Source organism: Falco cherrug, chromosome 9 (assembly GCF_023634085.1).
Source record: "Falco cherrug isolate bFalChe1 chromosome 9, bFalChe1.pri, whole genome shotgun sequence".
NCBI classification, from domain to species: Eukaryota; Metazoa; Chordata; class Aves; order Falconiformes; family Falconidae; genus Falco; species Falco cherrug.
In genome coordinates this window covers 13,030,027-13,051,265 of record NC_073705.1, presented here as the reverse complement: position 1 = coordinate 13,051,265, position 21,239 = coordinate 13,030,027, and the positions used below count along the sequence as shown (strand labels likewise).

Below are 21,239 nucleotides of genomic sequence, written 5' to 3'. Positions count from 1 at the left end.
TGAATTGGACGTCAGCACTCCCTGCCTGCCGCAACACGGGCATGTAGCAGAGGTTACAGTCATAATAAAAATTACAAAAGAAATTCAAATTTTTCCAGGTCTCAGAAATAGGCTTGACTCACTTTAATCTGGGAGACAGTAAATAGGCAGGCAGGTTTTACGCATTCGCTTTCTGCAAATCCCTGCTCAATACTTACTCAAAGAGCATGTAAAATAGAAGCAGCTTGGGGCACACTATTATGAAGCACAGTCAGGGAATGTACAAGTAATTTATTTAGAGGCTGATGAGGTGCTGTTAGATATTCATGGCCCAATGTGAGCAACAGAAAACCTGAGCACTGAAAGACTCAGAAAGATTAAATATTACTCATTTTCGTTCATAACTCGTCCAAAAGAAAATCTTGTTCAAAGAGAAGATTCTTTAAAGGCAGACTCTGGTGTTTGTTCTCACGGCACACGGAGTTGCTCCGAAGGGCTCACAAAATGCCCCTTCTCACAGCCTGCCTTGAAAGTTTGAATTCTTAATGAAAATGGGAAATTCTCAGTGAACCGCAGGCTTGGGTAATACTTTTTTGCAAAGCAATACTTGTGATGAATAATATTTTACTTTCATACCTCTCTTCAATTCCGAGGACCTCCGTTAACTTGCTAAACTTCTTTTTTAGTAATTTTTTGCTTAACTCAGCCTTGACCATATCCAGTTCTGAAAGATGTTACCCTAATACAGCTCCTGTGCAGGGAAACTAAGCCACACACATGTCTAGTCAAGCTTAAAAAGCAGCCTAGTTTTGGATGTCAAATTTTAGATAAGCAAGACATTCACCAGACCAGACCAGCAATTCCATCTCAAGACAATCTTGCTTCCAACAGAGCCCTCAGCTTCTCTGAAAACCAAATTTCTAATAAATAGGGACAGTGTCTTTAACAAGGGGAGGGGAGCGTCCTTTTGGAAAACTTGTATTGGACATGACTTTCTCCAAGATCTAAACAATTCTTTGGTGTAGGATTTGGCACAGAGCGCCCAGATCCCAATATCACCACCTGCCACTCCTCAACTGGTCCAAAATCGTGCCAGCATGTCAATCCCCTCTCCTTCTGTCTATCCGCTCCTTGGGCAAATTAGCTCTCACTTGTTTTGTCCAACATTTTCTATGAAGAATAGAAGATCTAAAATGCAAATCTTCCAGCCTTATTGTGAAAGGGATTTTGCCACCTCAGAACATGAAAAAGCCTTGAGAAATATTCCAGGCCAACCTCACCAGAAAGGTCCCAGTAACTTTTTGTGCTGCAAGGGACGTGGCAGCATTTTTCATCAGCAGAGCACATAAAAAGGAGCAATGGATATGGCTGTCTGCCTAAAAATGACTGTCAGTCTAAAATACACTAGACACGCTTCTGCAGTTCCTTGACAAAGGTGAATGCTTTTTCTCATTAGCAAGTAAAGCGCTGCTAATTCCCATTAGCAAGTAAAACAATTTCTTTGCCTTCTGTAATCATCATGTCAACAAACAGGTGAGTGGAGTTTGGGCATGGGCTGGTAAATGTGCACTGTAATTACTCAAGGCTTATTTAGCAGAAGATTAAACTGGCCAAGTCCTCTAGCCTGTTTCCAGGGCATCTCCTAGAATTTCTTGGGAAAATATTTGCAATACAATTATTCTGTGGCCCAGAACTACACGTGGAAAATTTCTTTCCATCATCCAACTCTGAGCTCCCTAAGTTCTGAAAAACCTGCATTGCTCTTCCTCTGGTCTCTTCTGAGAGAAAAAGCTCAAATGAAAAGTTAATCTTCATTTTAAAAAAGCAATTCTTCTGTGTCTCTCACTCAAAATCCTCCATGACGTTAGAGAAGAACATGAAACATTATTTAATGTCAAAAATAGAGAGCTGTGTTTGTGGGAGGGAGCAATTAGCCCTAGAAGTTAAACTCTCTGGAAATACAAGTAAGCTGAATGAGAGAGGAGGAGGAGAGAGAAATACCGAAGGTATATCAACCAGAAAGATCTGTGACTCCAGAAATAATGCTTTGTAAAGAGTTCACTGAGTTATCAGCTGATTTCATCAACTATTTTTTCATAGCAAGAACAATTTTTAAAACAATTGCCTGAAAACACTGGACTGCCACAGGCCGTTACAGTATATCCTAGAAAAGATACAGCCACACAAATCTTGGCTTAATGTCTGCAAGAGCAGTGAATGGCCTCAACCTAAAGCTGAGAGAATTTTCGAGAGATTCCTCAACACAAATTTAGGGATTTTTTTTTCTTCCCCCAGAGCCATGAGATGATAAACGGCAGAAACTGAACATTTCACTGAGAAACAGAGCCACAAACACTACACTTCAACAAGCTCTATAGGCCAGGGTCCTGCCTCCTCTGCAACTTATTTCCTCAAAATTCAGATATGAAGGAAAATGTACTTACGAGAAGGCAAATGCCACTAAGGCCCCACTGACCACAATGAAGTCCAGGATATTCCACAGGTCACGGAAGTAGGAGCCAGGGTGGAGTAACAGCCCCAAGTCAATCATCTTCAGAGGAAACACATGAAAAGAAAGAGTTTTATTAAAACAAGTACCGAATCAATGCTACTGAAGCACAGAGGAATGTCCTCGATCAAACGACCCTTCACAAACTCTTCTTCAGGGCTTCACAGCAGCGGGGCAACATCCAGATGATTAGTCAAAGTGCTTAGCTCTAAGAGGCCCAGAGAGCTCCATCAAAAGCAAAGCTGAAGTCAATAAACCATAACCAAAAGCACAAGAGACAAGAGCACTAACTGCTGCATAGCAATCTTCGTACAGACATGCATTATTTCATGGAACAGCAGTCTGCGTGTGAAACGTCCACATAGTTTAATTTTATTCTACCCCAATCCTACCAGATTAGTAGGAATTAACAACTGGCCCAGGATATTACACAACCAAACACAAAGCGGGGATGGGGAGACCCACAGCCAAACGCAACAGTCAGACACCTGCCTGCCAGCGCTTGCTGAAGGATGCTGCTCAGCGCGGCAGCCCAGCTGGCTTCTGCACGGGGCTGAGTCTCTCCTTACAGTGCTGCTCAAGATCTACAGCTGAGTCTCCAGATCCATGCTAGACATTTGATCTGTTTTTCTGAGAGCTCTACAACTGCCCACATAACGTTACTTTCCTCACCTCGCTTCAAATCCCTCTACTGAGCAAACCAGGGAAAATCTGATTTTTATTCTGCTTCTCTTCTGCATCTTGCTCTGACAGTAATAACTAACTCCATCGTCACCCTAAGAATGAATCCTGACTTCATGAGAATTGTGCTTTCTGCAAAGTTACTGTCCACAGTCTTAGCAAAACCTATCACCTTACTAAGTGAAGTAAAAAGATAAAACCTCAGCTTTTCGTGACATGACAGACCAAGAATCAGTTGCTATTAATATTCCTGACCAGCATCAAAGGAAAAGGGAAGAATCAGACGTGTCTCAGTAATGTCTAACAGCTCCCAGGTCCTTAGCCACACACGGGCATTTCTGCATCGTTCTTCTGCATTCTTCTTATCCTCTTACACAACCACAGCTACTAAAGATATACTTATTTTCCTCCATAAAATGTGAGATTAAAGAAAATAGAAGAGCCCCTACAGAAAGGCATCTGTTGTTGCACTGGCTGTTCCTGAGTTAAAGCTTCCCATCATCACCACCTCCCTGGGAGCCCCTGCGTGCTCCACCCTCTTCCTACAGCTTCCCTCAAGTAGATGAGTGTAAATCCAAAAGAGGTGAACCTTTCTGCTTGGAAAAATTCTTACCTTGATCACCATCTCAAAGGTAAAGACACCAGTAAATATATAATCCAAGTATTTCAGAGCCTAAGTGGGGAAAAGAAATGCATGTTAGGGGGAGACTACACACTGCAATAATCTGCACTTAAGCGAAGAGTAAAAAGTCTATTCTAGCAATGGTCTATTTGCTACAATGGGTAAATAGCATCTGATGGGAGGCTTTCAAATAGCTTAAGCACAAACTTGAATCATCTGATTTAAACAGCGGCATTTTTTCCAGCCCTTGCCAGACTGCAGGGTGCATGCCCATGGGTTGCTCCAGTGCACCTGCATATATGGCAGGTTTAATAAGGCTAAACAGATATTTCAAATTGAAATATTTGAATATTTTTTTCCTAAAGAGCTTGTTTGCCAGCATCTGTGTAGCAGCCTGGGTTTCTCTTCTGCTGTAGCTGATGATAGTATTATTAAAGACCTTGGGAGTTTAAGAGAGTGATAAAATCCTTTTTTGTAAAACTGCTTCCACAGTTATTAAGGATGAGGAAGAGAGATTGCTTGTAGCTTCTTCAGCTCATTATGGATACAGACACAGGGGTTTGTGGATCCTCCTCTGCAAAACGCTAGTACTGACCACGTCCAGAAGCAGGAGGCCAGGCCAGGCAATTCCTGCTCTGACCCAGTCTGACGACCTGTGCTCTGGAGCAGTTCAGTTCCTTAATTTAAGGGGTTGGATGAACACAGACTCCTCAGCGCACATCCTGGTAACTGCAATACCAGTCCATTAAATATCTATAGATCTCTAAATCTTAACATAATTCTGTGGATGGGATACACCTATCACAGATTCATATGGTTATACATAGTGAATGGATGTGAACTCAATATAAATATCACAATATTCACATCCTACAACTATCTACACTGAGAAGAGTCCAAAATTAGGCAACTGCATACTGCAATTTCTATACTTCATCTTCAGTTCCGTAGACTTTCAGTCGTCATGTAACTGTAACCAGCTCTGTGCCAATGTCCCCATGTGAATGTGCTCAAAAAAAGATGCCCAGCTATCTACTTCACGAACGCTCCTGGGCAGCATGCCGTCACGTAAAATGGCACACTCCTACTACTGCTCATAACGGCACCCATCTGCAACGTCTCCGAGTGTGGTTTGGCATCCACGGATCAGTAATTTGCTACTAATTCTAGGAGACTGTTACTATGTCCCACCAAGATAAAAAGCTATGGTTGGTTTTCCCTCCTCAGCCCTGCTTTGGCAGGAGCAGGGGATGGCAGGACCACCCTGCCTCATGAGTGGGGAAGCCTCTCCCATTGCTGAAGGGTGCGTAGGCTCCTTCCAGGGAACTCACACCAGCCAAACACCTGGTGATCTCCAAGTTCTCAACCTTGGATGTGGTTGAAGCAGCAGAAGGGGACAGGAACTGTGAGCCCTTGGACAGTGGAACAAGCTACTTTGAGTATGTCATTAAAGAAAGCTCCAGTTTTTCACTTGCCCATGCACCATGCTACCCTTTGGAGATGGGAACGGATGTGCCACGTGCACAACTGCTGGGAGAAGCACGACGACTATTCTGGCCATGTCGGTTGGTACTTACATCGTTCCTCGGTGACTCGGCTTGGACAGGGTCTTCTGCAGCCAGGGCAATGCTGCTGAGGGCTATAACTATGAGGATGACCATCTCGAAGTAGCGCAGGTTGACGATGTAGTGGAACAGACGCCGAATCCTGCGAACAACATAAGTACATGGTAGGGCTACTGCGGGTGCTGGAAGCCAGGCGCAGTGCTGCAAAAGGCTAGTGGGACAACGTTCGTCAGGAATACCACCTTAGGATTCCTATTACAATAATGGTAAGAAAATAAAAACCAGGATTGATGGCTTTAAACTCTCGATTGCAATGGATCTGCGGTGGGATTTAAAGATAGACACTTAACATCTCCGCACTGCTCTCTACCCCTCTGCAAAGCAATGACATCTACCCACCCATCAAAGGGGCACTGAGTGCTTTCAAGTGTTCAGACTCAATTCTACAAATTATGTTTATACACTCCCCCATCCTTTTCACTTTGAACTCACAGGCTAAAGTCCTGTGAGTTCAAAACGAGGTTTTCAATCCTTTTAATATCAACTAATCCCTTTAAAATTGAGATATATGCTATGCACTTTGAGACTTAGCTGAAATTGGCTTTGTAACTATGAGTATTATTTCTACCAAACTCTCTCTTGCCAAGTACTTCTGCCTGCACTTTATTCTAAGATATGCTTTATAAGCTGCACAAATACTTTAGTGATATATTTGATTAATCTAATCTTTTTCTTCACAAATTATGTCTGAGTGGCAAATGCCTCAATTTCTAAGCAATGCAAAATTATTCACAAACTTCAGTTAGTAACTCTCCTTGGCCACAATTCACTAACACTTAACTGCACAGAGAACTCCACATTTGCACCCTATTTGTCAGCTGAGTAAAGGACTTTGGTTCTGCCCAAGAATCAAATTATATGTGCAACTTGCCAACAACTTTGTTATCTGAGAATATAATTAAGTTACTGTATCACATTTTCTCTAAGCAAATATCTGAACAGTTAGAATTAAAATTTATTTTTCACATCTACTTATATCTCTTTTCTCTGGCTTGCTAATGGATTCAGAATGAGAGAGAGTTACAAATACCAAGGAAACAGATTTGATACAAAATAACATGAAGTAAAGTGCTTTTGTGGATCCCTTCACTCCGGGTCATCAGCCCAAGAGAAGATGATTTTCATCTACGTGCTCCACAAATTCATAGAAGTGAAAGGCAACATTTTCAATAACATTTGTAACCATAATTCTTGCATCAAACTCGATTCATCAGACAAATAACAAGACCCTATTTTCAGATCTTCACCATTCATAACCAGCAGTGAGATGTGGGATTATTTGCAAACTGCCAGTGGTGCTTGAGAACTCATTTTAAATGCATGTCTGCTTTAATGGGGTGGTGGCACTTGGAAAGTAACACATTTCATTTACGCTTCTCAGAACTGTTTTGCCCACTAGAAGCACCCGGGTCATGCATCCCCAGCAGGGCTTGGAAGGGAGATAGTTTGCAATAGATGTGCTGAAAACCTTCATACCCCAGCAAACAGAAAGACCTCTCCTGAGAAGTCAGCACCAGCCAAAACACCTGAGGGGATCCAGCTGGGTCTGAATCTTGCCCAGAGGAAGAAAAACAAGCCGCTGACATTCCTAGAGTTTGGTCTTTGTCTTGTTATTTCCCCTTGGCCCTGTGTTATAACAAGTCTTTTCCAGTGAACTTTGTTTTTTCAATGGTCTTTTAGTACAGCTTTTGGGGAAGGGGTATGTGCGCTGCAGAAGACTGCAAGGCAACTGAAACAACATGCCTAACCCTGGACCATGATGCTCGGAAGGTCAAAACTGTAGGACATGGTGAGAGAAGACACACATGAAAAAAACCTCTTCTGCTTCTTTTTCTGCCCGGTCCACTCCTCATCTCAGACCCTTCTGGGCTTGGGACCATCCAGCTTCCCACTCTGCAGTGCTGCCTTCAGCAGACATTTTGTGGCTAACACTCATTTTTGGTGGTCACTCCAAAACAAAGAGGCTTGAGCTACCAAATATTAGGGAAATAACTCTTTCCTTATCCAGCCAGGCAGGGGCCAAGCTCCTTAATTCAAATTTGACCCAGAAAGTATAATTACATTGTGAGTGCACCTCATCTAACGCTTTCACATGAATTCAAAGGACACGTTGCTGTATTTGAAGTGCAAATATTACAAGTGCCCCCCCCACCCCCTTCACATGAATTCAAAGGACACGTTGCTGTATTTGAAATAGCACGATGCTATCACAGTGTTCTGAAAAGGGGCAACTTTCTGGGGTTTTGGCTCATTTATCCTGAAGTGTCCTGAGGTCTGCCTGGCAGGTGGCTGGGGAAGGCAGAGGGGAAACACAAGCATCTCTCTTGCGGGTTTGAGGCAGAAGGATCAGATATTGAGTTTTCAGTTCATTTCCTTTGGAGATGAGATTAGATTAGTGGTAGTTTGGGGTCATTCTCCCTAACGGCTGGCACTGACAGATAGTCTCTAACTTCCCCCAGTGACGAATTCCTTCTGCTCACAGCTGTATCATCTTGGACCTTTCAGGACTGCAGCATGAACTACTCAGCTGGCACTTGAGTTTAAAGAAACTCTTCAGCCTGCCTACTGACCAGGGGTGTCAGACCATGACTTCCACCACAGAGGCATTTCTGATGCCAAAGATGAGTACACGGAGCAGCCCGTTTTGTTCCACTGACCGCACAGGCAGCCAGGATGCCACAGCCCTGAGCAGCAGGAGGTGCAGCAGCACCCATTCTTCTCTTAAATCATCTTGCCAAAGGAAGGGCCTGAGTTCACCTTCGGTATCTGAGCACACAGTGTACAACCCCAGAAAGCAACATGTCTACCTGAGCCAGAGAGAAATGATCACATTTGGTCCTAGCAGGTCTCTGCATTGGCAGAAGTTTCAAATGCCCTACGTTGCCCTAAGTTACTGCTTAAAATGACTCATAGGACTTCATGCTACAATTATTACAACCCCTGCTGCTCTTGTCTAGTCCTGCAGCCCTTCAGAGCGACATATTCAGTATTTACAGGCTTTGAGTACAAAGCTCCCCATGAGGTAGAGATGCCTGAAGCGGAAGCAATGCTGTAATCCCAGCAGATCCCACAAGCTGTACTCCCAGCCTTGGCAAATGAAAACCACTCAGGTTTCCCAGAAGCTCAAAGTTTTCACTGATGCAATGGTACTAGCATGGAAAGAGCATGAGGTCCCGCCGAGGAACCTGCAAAATTGTGTCAACAACAAAACCAGCCCCCAATCTGCTTCTCCCAATAATGTCCGTAACGACCCAGCGACAGTCCATGCTCCCACCCTTTAGTGATCTACAGCAGAGCAAATAACTGCCCACCTGAGCATCAGAGGGACCTGCCTAAAGCATCTTCTTTTCCCTGTCCTGGCAATTTATTCTCCCAGGAATGCCTGGTTGAAAGGCAGCATCTGCTCTGCAGCCTACATGAGCTTTTATTTAATTTCCCAACGTGTTTGACTGGCAGAGATGAAGATCAAGCTAATGTTATTGCTTTGAAATACCAGTGCCTGAAGTACCTGTAACCCGTGAGTGGTATTGCGGAGTCAGAGGACTTACGGATTTGTAGGACTTAGGATAAACATGGAACTGTAAGGCAAGATTGGTTTAGGCCCATTTTTCGTCAAGTCATCGATGTCTTTCTTCTCCTCTGTTTTACCCTCAAATTCAACATTGTTCACTGAAATATGAATTGAAGGAGACAGAAACGAGAGAGTTAAAAATGTATCTGCAGTCTTCACACAGCAGGCTGCCTACAACAGCTGGATATGCAAACAATGCAGCTGGGATAGCAAACAGCCTTTGAATATGTTGATTAAACGTGATGAACAATCATTTGATTATTATCACCGCTATTTACTACAGGACGATACACACTGCAATTATACTCCTTAACTGCACTGATGAGCAATATCTCAGAAATGGCCAGGAAACGAAGATGCCCAGCGCAGGCAAAGAAACCTTACACTTACATATACAAAAGCTGCCAAACTGGGGATGGAAATCTCATTCCAAATTTCATAAATTATTAGGGACACAGGATCAGCTAGGGATCCTTGGAAAGCAAAAAAGACGGTAAGTCTAACCGACTGCATAATTCTGTATCTTCTCCCATGGAGCAGTAGCATGACTGGCTTTGGAATATGTAGAAGAACAAATTCATAGACAAGCTTTAATAATTTTGGGACTAAAACTGCTGAACTTCCCAGCGTTAGGAACAGAGACTTGGAAGGGACTTCTTGGACCCCCCAGCTCTGTGCCTGCATAGTGCACCCCAGGTTTGGCAGAGGTTTCTATGTATAAAGGTGTCAAGCTCCATCTCACATCAGGTTTTTAATTTACATGATCCCTTTCTAGAAAACTGTTCTGAACCTTACTTCCAAAAGTTAGAAATAATTTCCATCATAAGTTTACTTGCAGTGAGTTTATAGAGTGATTTACTTAAGATAATTTCCAATATATGAACTGGAAAACATTTATGCTGCAAATTCTCTTGCTACACAGATATACATATTTGTCTATTAATTCATGGAACCTAGAATCCAAAAATCCCACCCACTGACAATGTGTTGGGTGCAGGGGGGTTTATTACTTTTTATTTTATTTTGCAACAAAATGACATTTCATTGTGTGTGAGTGACATGTTCAATAAACTCTTATTGTATCTCAAGCCAGATACAGAGGAAATGACCAGGAAAGAGAGAGCCTAATAAATCTTGATTGACAGGAACTCAGGATTGCAATATAGTTAAATTACCATTTAAGAAAGAAGAAGAATGAAGAGGGATGAGGGGGTGGAAAGACAAGTCTCGTGTGGCTGAAAACACAGTGAAAAAGCACGCATAGAAACCACTAGCTTTTGGCTGTGCTTCCTGGAAAGCAGAGTCTTGACAGCCTGCAACCTAAGGTGGATCTCTTGGATCTCACCCTGCAGTTCTCCTTGTACCCCCAGCTCTCGAGACTTCTCCAGGCTGTGCCTCTGCTGGCAGGGATGAGCCGCAAGCTGGTCACAACAGGATGGTGGCTGCGGGGCAGACGAGGGGCACAATGATGTTGGGACCATCTGTGAAACGGCGTAAATCTATTGCTGATAGACCCAGGGCAGAGAGCTCTGGAAAAGGGCAAGCTATGGTGGATCTGCTGAAAACGAGGCGCAGGGGGCTGCAAGAAGCTCTAAAATTACACAGCCTGCAGAAGCCCGAGGTGGCAGGGTCACAGGTGGGTGCTCTGGTAGCTGTGCAGCCATGAAAGATGTGCTGCTCCACGACGGGGTCAGCTAACACGCCAAGGAGCATGAATTCCATCTGTGGGCTTGAATGCAACGCCACTGCCTCCCCTTCCTTTGCTGAGGGATCTGGGGTCAGCCAGGCCCCTGGGACACCAGGGGAACTGTGGCACAGCGCTGTGGGAGCAGGAGCTTGCAGCATGGCAGCAAAGGGAGGTGATAAAGCAGAGGACCTTCTCCTCTGCTCACAAGTTCTCGACCAGTTTGCTACACAAGTTGCTTATTTTGCTGCACCGCTCTCAGTTACTAACATTGTGCTGGTTTTCTTGCTCCTTCATCTTTCTCTTATGTAAAGATCTGTGGATCTGCTCTGGGTGAGCCATCTCCAGGGAACCTTACGTGGTGTCTTCCAGAGCCACCAGGTGACCCAGGCACTCATTTTGGGTTCCTGCAGGCTACATGAACTGTAAAGCCTATATGAAGTTCTCCTGCCTGCCTATTGCAAGGATGCTGGTGGCCAGGAGAGCCCCCATCACCCAGTGTGTGTTGCTAGCTCCTAGGAAAGTTAGCTCTTTTCTGGCAATTTCATAGCAAAAAGCAGGGGGACAAAGGCACTCACTTGGAATGACAGTGGTTTCCCCCGGCGGGGCAGTGATAGTGACAGGGATGTTCACAGTGATGGTTTTGTCCAGAGGTGGCTGAATCATCCGTGTCACGTTCTTCTGGTTGTCAGCATCTTCAGGCTGCTCGGGCACTTTCTGCAGGTAGGTGCTGGGAAGGGTGTGCACAGGGACACTCACGCTTCCACTAGCCTCAATCTCACACTGATTCTCCCTAAGGTAGAAAACCAGATTTTATTAAATGTGGCCCAAGAAGGATGCAGATAAAATATGTGCCCTGGTGCTGCATCTCTTGCTCAGTTTCATAGACTGCTTTCTTTGTGGAAGTGCTTTGCAGAAAAGTCCCAGATTGCAGGACAACTTACTACTGGCACAGCATGTGACCTTTCCAACATCCAAGCACAACATTAAGAAGAACTGTGCCACTGAACATCATTTTGTTCGGTTTAATGAGACTCAGAACTGAGGTTGATAAGCAAGGACCACATGGCACTTGCATGTAGCAGTGACATTAGCTTTCCAGCGTCAGCTGGTTTCTGAATGAAGTCTGACATTCTGCTTCTTAATGTTCTCCTGAGGCCTTATTTAAATCTGGTGATTCTCTTTTCCAGTCCTAAACCATTCTGTAACATTGCTGTAAGCAACTAAATAGCTTCTGCAATCCTCTGCAGCAGAAGCTATATTTCAGCGAGGAGGAAAGTGAGCTTGTGCACATGATCAAACTAAAACAGTATGCAAAGTGTTCTGAAATTCATCTGAAAGGAGAATAATATAGACAGGAAAATTATCATCTCAGTGCCACTCACAGCTCTCCACGGTGACATGAACTCTATTCTAAAGAATCCCAGTGAAATTTCTTTTCCATCAGACTAATAAAGCTACAAAGGCAATCTATCCTTCTTTATTAACTACTCCAAATGCTTCACGAATACTATTTTTCTCACTTGACTTACATGAGAATTAAATCAAATGGGGTACATCATTGTTCTTAATGGAAGAAACCATGTGCTGCGACAACTGGTGATGCAGCTGACAGGCTCACGATAAAAAACAAAACAAACAAAAAACCCCCAAAAAACAGGAAACCAAAGGGCTATAAGCAAGACTGTATGCCATTTAAAAATATGTCCCTTGGAAACTTCCTTCAGAGGCTGTGAAATTCTCTGCTTGATGTTATGTCCTAGAGGGCCTGTTGGTATTTCCATCATGGATATTTTCTTCCTTAAACCTGAGCTATTCTTATGGGCCATCATGGACTGAAGTCACCTTAGGGAGCCTCTGTCATTACAGATTTAAACAAAACAGAGCTGCAGGTTACGACGGTGGCTGGTGTGAGTGCAAGAACAACAGCAGGGAATGCCATGGGGAGGGGAATGAGTAATTCCCTGAAATGTGTCTGGGGCCTTGTGACCCTCGAGTTGTCCCAGGGACAAGCCTGGCCACGCAGCACTCACTTACTTGGGCTGATGATTCCGGTGCTCCTTCTCGCCAGCCTCCCCCTCCTTCTCCCCGTTCTCCTTCTCCACTGAATCATACGTTGACAGAGCCCTGTTCCTGAACCTGTGCCGTCTGTGAGGCTCTTCTCCATTCTCACCCTTGGAGCCGGGCTCTCCTTCCCGGTTTCCAGACCTTGACCCTCCCCGGTGTCGGGAACGCCGCTCACTCCTGGCCCCATTGATTGCCCCGTTGCCTTCCTTGCCTTGCCGTTCAGCAGAGTGCCGGTGAGTCCGATGCCTACGGTGCTCCTTCTCGGCACCTTCTTCCACTGACCCTCGGCGATGGTGCCTCTTTCCCCCTTCCTGACTCCTGTTGCGATCACTTTTCCCTTCCTTACTCCCCCCTTCCACCTCTTTGCTGCGGCTTCTGTGCTGCCTGTGCCGCTCCTCCTTATTGTTGGCACCAGATTCCCCATTCTCATCCTTAGTCACATCCCCCTTCTCTTGCTCTCCCAGTTTGTCCTTATCCCGATGTCGGTGGTGCTTTCGCGGAGCCTCTGCCCCATCAGTAGAGCTGACTTTAGTCTGCTCCACCTCTTGCACGTCCACAGGGCTCAGCTTGCTGATGTTGTTCCTCCCTTCACTCCTCGGCTCCACCACCAGCGGCCGATCCAGATGAGTCTTCATGTCTGGCCTGATGTGAAGTGTGGTAGCGTAACGCACCCGCTCCTCTGGATCCAGCTCATTGTACAGCGCCTCGCAGCTGGCTCGGAAATTGTGCATCCGGATCTGGCTGGTCCTCTGCTCCCAAACAGACTTGGATTTGGAGGAGTTCTGCTGCTTGCTAAGGAGGGGTAGAAGGTGAAAAGTTAGTATCCAACTTCACAGCGATTCCCTAAAAAACAACCAAAAAAAAAAAAAAAAAAAAAAAAGAGGAAAACTTCAGCTGAGACGGGGGATTAGAGGGTTGAGCCAGAGAAATTGTAGGAATGGAGAGAAAATGGCTGGTGGAGAACATGAGCAGGGAAAGGCAGCAGGATCATCAGTGTTAGTTTGCCCCCATATGCATTAGGCACTATGAAACAGGCCCTCTGGAAAGGAGTTTTCTTGATTTCTACAAAGTAGGTAGCCATCCCCGCTGGAAGCCTCAGGTATAGTCTGAAGAGTTAGAGTCTCAGCACACAAAAATGGTCTAGTACAACCAGAGCTTTTGAACAGCCTACAAGGCTGCCCCACAGTCAACAGCACCTTTCTCCCTGCCTGGAAATGCCTGGATGAGCAGATTAGCAGTGAGAAAGAGAAGTTAGGTTGGCAGGAGGAGCGAGGGGAAATGCAATCTGCCCTCGAGGACCCCCGGCTGACTGCCCTGCCACCAGCCCCTTCCCCTTACAGACAGCCGGGGGGTCACCTTCTGGGCTGTGCTGGCCCGTTGGCTAACGGCACAGGAGAGCTGGTGCTCTAAACCTGCAGCAACTTTCCAAGGTGAGGATGGACCACCCAGCCCAAGCATCACCAGAGTCTGGAAAAGTACAAGTGAGAAAGGAAAACAGTTCTGTGTACAGTCAAAAGACCCCAGGGACTGGGGGAGTCATCCATAGATGCAGATGTGATGAGAACACCTTCACCCTCTGACGAGACCTACCCTTTTCTGCCTCTGGCATCTACTATGATGAGGGTACATCCACTGGCATTGCTGTAATGCTTTGATTTTCCAGCACAGCACTTGGTTTCTGACCACCAGATGCCAATGGGTCGCTACCTGGCCAGTGCAGGAAGGGACAGCTTTTTTTCTTTCCTCCTAAAGACTGCAAGTCAAATGCTGCTTTTGCATGAAATCACAGTAAACCCACTGGCTTCCAGGATGGATTTCTGGATTTAGCCTGGTGGAGGATCAGCACCCATTTTCTTCCTTAATGAAACTTCTTCTGACAAAGACAGGAAAACCATTTTCCTTCCACCAGCCTGCTCAGATGTCTCCATTCACTACACATCAGCCTGCCCTCTGCAGCTGGAGGGGCCGCGTGGGGCTCACCAGCGCCCAGCCCGCGCGGGAGGCAGACATCTTTTCCCTATGTATTTTCTGGGCTCCCCTGACAACAGAAGAAAGCAGCTTTTGTGTGTGTATGTGCTGATTTGAACTGTCAGGCTCTGTTGCTGTGCGCAGACCCTGGGGGAGGCGGCGTTCAGACGGGCTCATGTCGCACGGTGGGAGCTGTCGGAAAGGCTTTGCATCTCCCAGCTCTGCTGGGGGATTGCAGCTTTGCAGAAGGTGCTGCTGCCTGGTTCTGCTAAAAAGACAAAAAGCTACTTAAAAGCTCACTGCAGACGGGATGAGGGCACCCAGGCAGATGTGAAGGAATCTGACTTAATCCAGAAATCAGAATGAGCAGAGCTAATCACCAAAACTAAAAACCTACATCCCCCGTTGCCCAGAGTTGCACTCTGGACTAATTTTCCAGCAGCTGAGTGCCCCGTTTACACCACAGCAGAAGAACGGGAGACAAAAATCACAGTTCTAAACAAAAATGATACCTGAAGTTACTGGGGACATCAGTTAGAGCCCCACTCACCAAAAATCCCACATCGAAGGGAGAGCAGGCTCCTCATCAGAGGAGAGCACCCCCAGGCTGTCCCAGTAACTGTGGCACAAGGATGAACAGCCTCATCAGAGCAGGCAATACCTTACCATGTCTTTTTGGTTCAACATTACAAAAGATTGAAAAGCCATCACTCATCAGCAAGTATATTTGGTTTTATGGGGAATTAACAAGCAACATAGAAACCCTCTGACTGCCCAGACCTGCCACCCGGTACAAGGATTTCCCATGAGAAGCCACGCACTCTGCATGTGCAGCTCTCTGCAGTCAGCAGAGATGGGCACAGAGAGACAGAGCTGCCTGGGACAGGCATCCCGGGCTGTCCCGTGCATCCTCCGGGATAGACAGAGTGCTTTGCTCTGCAGTGCTCCAGATCTGCTGCACTGAACTGAACTGGGCTACAAAAACAAGCCTTCTCTTCGGCACACAGGCTCAGCAAAACAAGACAGCTCAGGGATGTGTCGATGCGTGTCTGAGCTCCCCGAGCGCTGCCTCGGTGAGGGCCACCAGGCACATTTGTTCTTAGGGGACATTTCTCACTTTATAGTTAAAGTCCTTGGGGTGGGGACCAGCTTCTGTTTTGTGCTTTGAACAGCCAGAGCGAGCTGTCAACACTGAAGTGATAACTAGTAATAACGAGTTAGGGCTGGGAAACTGTCCTTACGCTGACTTAAGCCTTCGATTTACCTACAAAACTAAGAGCACAGAGAAGAGCCCAACCGCCTGCTCACCGTGCACCACCCGGTGCTCCATTTCCAGGAGGCAGGCACCACGCAGGGGTGGGACACAAAGCCCCAGCCTCCCTGCAGAGACTTTCCAAAGTAAAACACACAATGAATCATCAGGCAACTTTCATGGACAGAGCCTCTCCATCGGTGCCTGCACTGAGCCTATCAAAGCCAAAATATAAAGAAAATCTCCTAAACCAGCCTGGGTATGGTGAGGAGGAAGCTTGAGGATGCAGGGCTGGTATACATCACAGTGCAGAGGAGAGACTCAGAACCTGCTGACTCTGACACAAGATGTATCACTTCAAGAGGATTTTTTTTTTTAGTTGTGTTTCAGTTAGGCCAAGAACATAAATCAGCCTTTAAATTATCTCTGAGGTGCTAAAGTTTCCACTGTACTTCACTCATGGCTAACTGAAAGATGCTGCCAGGTACATACACCACTGAGAATCTGCAGAAACCAAGTAATGCACATATTAACTAAGCCTGTTTTGCTAAAATCCCTTCCTTAAATCAGACACTGACATTACAGACTCGAATTTCTCAGCATCTAGAAATGAGATGCATCCTTAACGCTGACACAAGCAGAAGAGGTGATTGTCAAAAGACTACAACACACAGCCACCCACTGGCTTTGGTTACTAACAAGTCAAAGAGCAGGAGGTTCAGAGGTAATGACTGCATTCTTTCTTTTTTCTTCATAAAAAGACACACACACACGCACAAATAAACTCAGAAATATGAAGCACAGTAAAAACACAATCAGGAAAATGCAAAGCCTGCCTGCAAGCTCATTATCATATTCAAATCAGTCAACAATATCAGGCGCAAGTGACAGTGCACATAAAGTCAGCTGTAGGAAATGGAGGTAAAGCGATCGAACAGGTTGGTCCCTCTAGGGACAATGTTTAGGGTTTTCAGAGCCAAAGCAGCAGCTACTGGAGGGAACATGTCACCTGCTTGTCCAATTAAATTTATATGACACTCACGTTCTGCAAGTTCCCACAGCAACTGAACATGGGCATGTGCGACAGCTTCTCCTCTCCTGTTGCTCTGCTGTACTTCTTAGTGGAGGAGAGCTTTTGAACTTATTTATGGCACAACAGGAACATCACAGTAAAACAAAATCCAGTTCCATTACAACTGCCTGCCTACGAGGGTACAGTGCCTGTGCACACGGAACACAAAGAACTGCAGAAGTGATGGGAATCAGCCAGGGCAAAATCATTTCCTCTGCTTCCCCCAGTGCTTGGGTCAGTTGGTTACTGGGGGCTGCATGAACTGGGGCAGACACCAACCACCTACAGCACAAGCACGATACGCTGCAGTGGAGCATGACTTGCCCAAACTGATAAAAAATGAGCCTTTGCGATAACAAATATTTTTTCCACAAGGGAAAACTATCTATTTATGAAGCCAACTCCTTATCTGAAATCCTGTTCACTATTTGCTTCTTAAAATCCTGCTGAATCCATTAAGAAGATTGCAATAATCGCTTCTGATTTACAAACATAGTACAAAGATTAACGTTAATTCACTCTCTTTACAATTACTTCCCATCCCTATTTTCTGTCTGCAGTACAGCGTACTGGCAATACACTTGGTTTTCAGGTCCTCTAGGCTTGAAACGTTTAGTAGGTGTTACTGCTAATACGCCTCTGAGTAGCTCCACTGGTTTTGCTTGGATTAAGAAGCCTGCAGTCAAACAATTCCTGCCTGTGGCTGGGAAGAAAACCATACCAGTCCTGTAGAATCAAATAAAATTAATATGAATGAATCAGTGACTAATATTGGTATAAATAAAAAATGTGACCAGTCACTGTGTAGATCATTCAAGAAAGGAAAGCACATTTTAGTCATATTCTAATCTTAGGGTATTCCTTAATGATTAAAGATATTGTTATCACAATCTTTTAAAATACTGTTTCAGAGTTAATGGCTTTGCTTCCCAGAACTCCTGGTTTAATCAGCTACATCAATGTAATCCTTAAAATTTTGCTTTAGTAAATAATGAATGAAAGCTGACTACAAACATAATAATTTGGTGTTAAAAATACCTATATATTAGATTGTGGGTATGAAACAATATCTTCTGATTACAGATAAAAGGGAATTTCTTGTTAAAATACAGTTTCAACACAAAATGCAATGCAAAAACCTTTCCACTAAAATCATATTTGCTGTTCATAAAGATGGAGAAGGTGTCTCCCATGTTTCAATTTTCCACTCGGGAAATAAAGTGAAGCAGTTTTAGTTTGAAGAAGGCATGCACAAAACCAAACGCTTTCTCTCCGTTTGGTTTGATAAACCAATTTTCTTTCAGATGAACTCACCACTAGTGTTTGAATTTGCTTTCCCAGTGACGTTGGGAGTTGCCGCTTGGATGCTTTTGCACCTTTTCTTCTTTATGAGCTCCACCTCCTGCCTGAGCACCATCGGGAGATGCACTGTGCTCTCCCACCCAGCTGCTGCAATGGTGCGCAGCACTGAAACACCCTTACCGAGGACCGCTGCACAAAACACTGCCCAGTCTCTTCCAATATGATTCTTAAATTTGATTTTGTTTTTATATATTAGAATTTCTGATATTGCAGTTTCTCAGAAAGAAAACATTTTCTTCCATAATATTCCTGTTAAAGTCTATTAGCTAGAAACTCTAAATTTTGAATGTGTCTAAGCCTATATAATGTGTCTAAGTATATAATACTAGCTGTATATCACACCCTTGTGTTCAGAAACTTGCTACTGAAATTGGAAATGCCTTTCAGACTATCATAGATGCCAACTTCTTAGACCGAGACAGTTCACTAAATGCAACATTTGATTTTTTTTCATATATGGTCATCCTCAGATTGACTTTCCACTCCCTTCACTTGCTCTTGTAGACAGTTTGGAGAGCTGCAGATACAGGATGTGCTGAGCACAGGTAACTGGTCTCAGCAGGAGGAAGAAGCTGAGATGCCCGAGGGGGACAGAGCTGAGCGCCGCTGCAGGTCCTTCAGGAGCTGCTGAGCATGTGGGCACGCACGGCTTGGCAGCTGCAAGCCCAACATAGAGTCAGAAACTTTCCAAGGTGTGTACCAAAAAAAAAAAGTCAGGAAAGATCTAGCGTTTTGCTACCAGTCCCATGAGATGTCCGTGGCCACGATTTCCTAAGAGCAGCAGAAACTGTTAAATGCTGCTGCTTAGAGCTTGAAGGCAGTTGTGCCACTTGGTTTTGTACAGCTCTGAAGTGATGGAAAGCTCACGCAAGCCAAAGCTTCCTGGTGTTAATGTAGCAAAAGTTTTATTGCTTTCAGCTTGAGTTTTTTCATAACAGAATGATTTCACTCAACCACACTCACTGTCCTGCATGCTGCTCCCTATTGCTCTAGTAAGAAGAATTTTCTAATTGTTTTCGGCAAAAGTACATCACACACTAATCCCAGAAGTATAAATATGAGGCTTAGCTTTATGCACATTCTGATCTTAAGAAATGCCAGAAAATATTTATCCTGCCTCAAGTTATGTTGTTATCATTAGTCACTAGATCCCTTTTCAGACCTCAAGACTTGTTTGGTATTTCAGTTATGAATTGTGATCAAATAATTGCATCCTCAGTGGTGAATAACAGGGTGAGAGAGTTAAAAGTTAAAACAAAAAATGAAACTTCAAAGCCACATTGCTATGGCCTGGTTTAACAGAAAACACACCAAAGTTAAATATGTGGAACCATTAAGTTCTCCTGAAACCCAGTCAAATTACATTTACTTTAAATTATTTTTTTCCTCTGAACTGTTCAAGCCACACTCTCCTAACCACTGCAATGGCTCAGACCAGACCCTGCTACAGCCCAAGTCCCACCATGAGTTCCAAGCTTTTGATAAAAACTGAGACAAAACCCATCAGGGAATGAAGTCACAGCCCCTTTTTTGCACTGTAAGGATGGAAATAAAGCAGATGGCCCAGACAGTGAATATACAAAAGCAAGCGATAGAGATCAAGAAAGACTTGGGTTCTTGGATGGCAAATGACAAATTCATCCTGGTGGAAGATATTTAGGCTTTTTCATTTCCCTGTGTTCCCTATCAGCTTGTCTATAGCTGGATGGATACAGCAGAGACATGCTGTGATGGTTGGGGTGGGAAAGAAAGAGCTGCCAAAGAAAACCAGGTCTTGTTCGGTGGGGGGTGGGGGGGGGAATAATCTATGGCAGGTGCAGGTGTTCAGCAGTTCGGGGGAAAAAAAAACATCCCTGGCTTGTGACACACTGGCTTTTGCTTTATTTACCATTCTCTAAAATGTCTTAAGAACATGCCATTTTTCATGTCCAAGCAATGACTGACACCTCTGGATCCTATTAGAAACAAACAATAAAGAACAGCAATACAAAGAAAACCTCCAGTTACTAAATGGAGCATTTTCAGTTTCATCAGCCATTGCAATATAAGGATTCACATGAAAATTCAACATCCCATAACTCTTAAATACATACTATTGGAAAAATACAACATAATTATTCACTTAGCTGTATCATCACCTGTGTACACATAAATTAGTTGCCAATTTCAATATGTATTTTAGATAAATGCTGATCTACTTAAAGAAATAGAGTATAACTGTATTTAATTACCTTTCCTTAGTAAATTAAAAAATTATTTTGTACTGCTTGCATGCTTGTATCACAAATTTGTTATAGCATGAAAGGCTGGAATTAGCACAAGAAAATGACTCACCTTGATATTTTTTTTTTAATTAAGAAACTAGCTCTAGTATTTTGTCTTTAGTTTCTTAGCAACTTAGAAATATATTTTTTTAAATAATCAAAAAAAAAGAACATGGGAATAACCCAATCCTCTGTATCTGAAAAGATTTTTGAATAAGCTTTGTTCTTTCAGAACAGATAACCATGGTTTTGCAGATCCTGGTGCTTACTGATATTAAAGGCACATGGTATTTTATGCTGTTTGAGCAATCCAAGGGAGAAAAAGGAACAGGGATTTTTTTGAACCTTTAAAAGCTCTTTTCAATTAGTAGATTACTGCTCAACTTTTATCTGTGCACAGAAATTAGACCACTTATCTATTCAGTATAATTACAGCAATAGCACTCACAGTGGGTAGAAACAAAGAGCTATAAAGGCATCTGGAACCCATACTAATATTCATCCAGGGAATGAGAGTCCACAGCACCTGCATGGCCCTAAGAGGAGTTGTTCCAGTTTATCTATATGAATTTACAATAAAAAC

At 44.2% G+C, this 21,239-nt stretch overlaps 1 protein-coding gene across 1 annotated transcript in view; it reads right to left on the bottom strand.

Moving 5' to 3' along the window:
• Positions 1-21,239, bottom strand: part of CACNA1B (calcium voltage-gated channel subunit alpha1 B) — a 297,443-nt gene that overhangs the window by 65,494 nt on the left and 210,710 nt on the right. Inside the window, 6 exon segments of the mRNA XM_055720862.1 lie at positions 2,424-2,530; positions 3,783-3,842; positions 5,369-5,498; positions 8,965-9,085; positions 11,250-11,464; positions 12,709-13,530. Of these exon segments, the coding sequence (XP_055576837.1) occupies positions 2,424-2,530; positions 3,783-3,842; positions 5,369-5,498; positions 8,965-9,085; positions 11,250-11,464; positions 12,709-13,530 (1,455 nt within the window).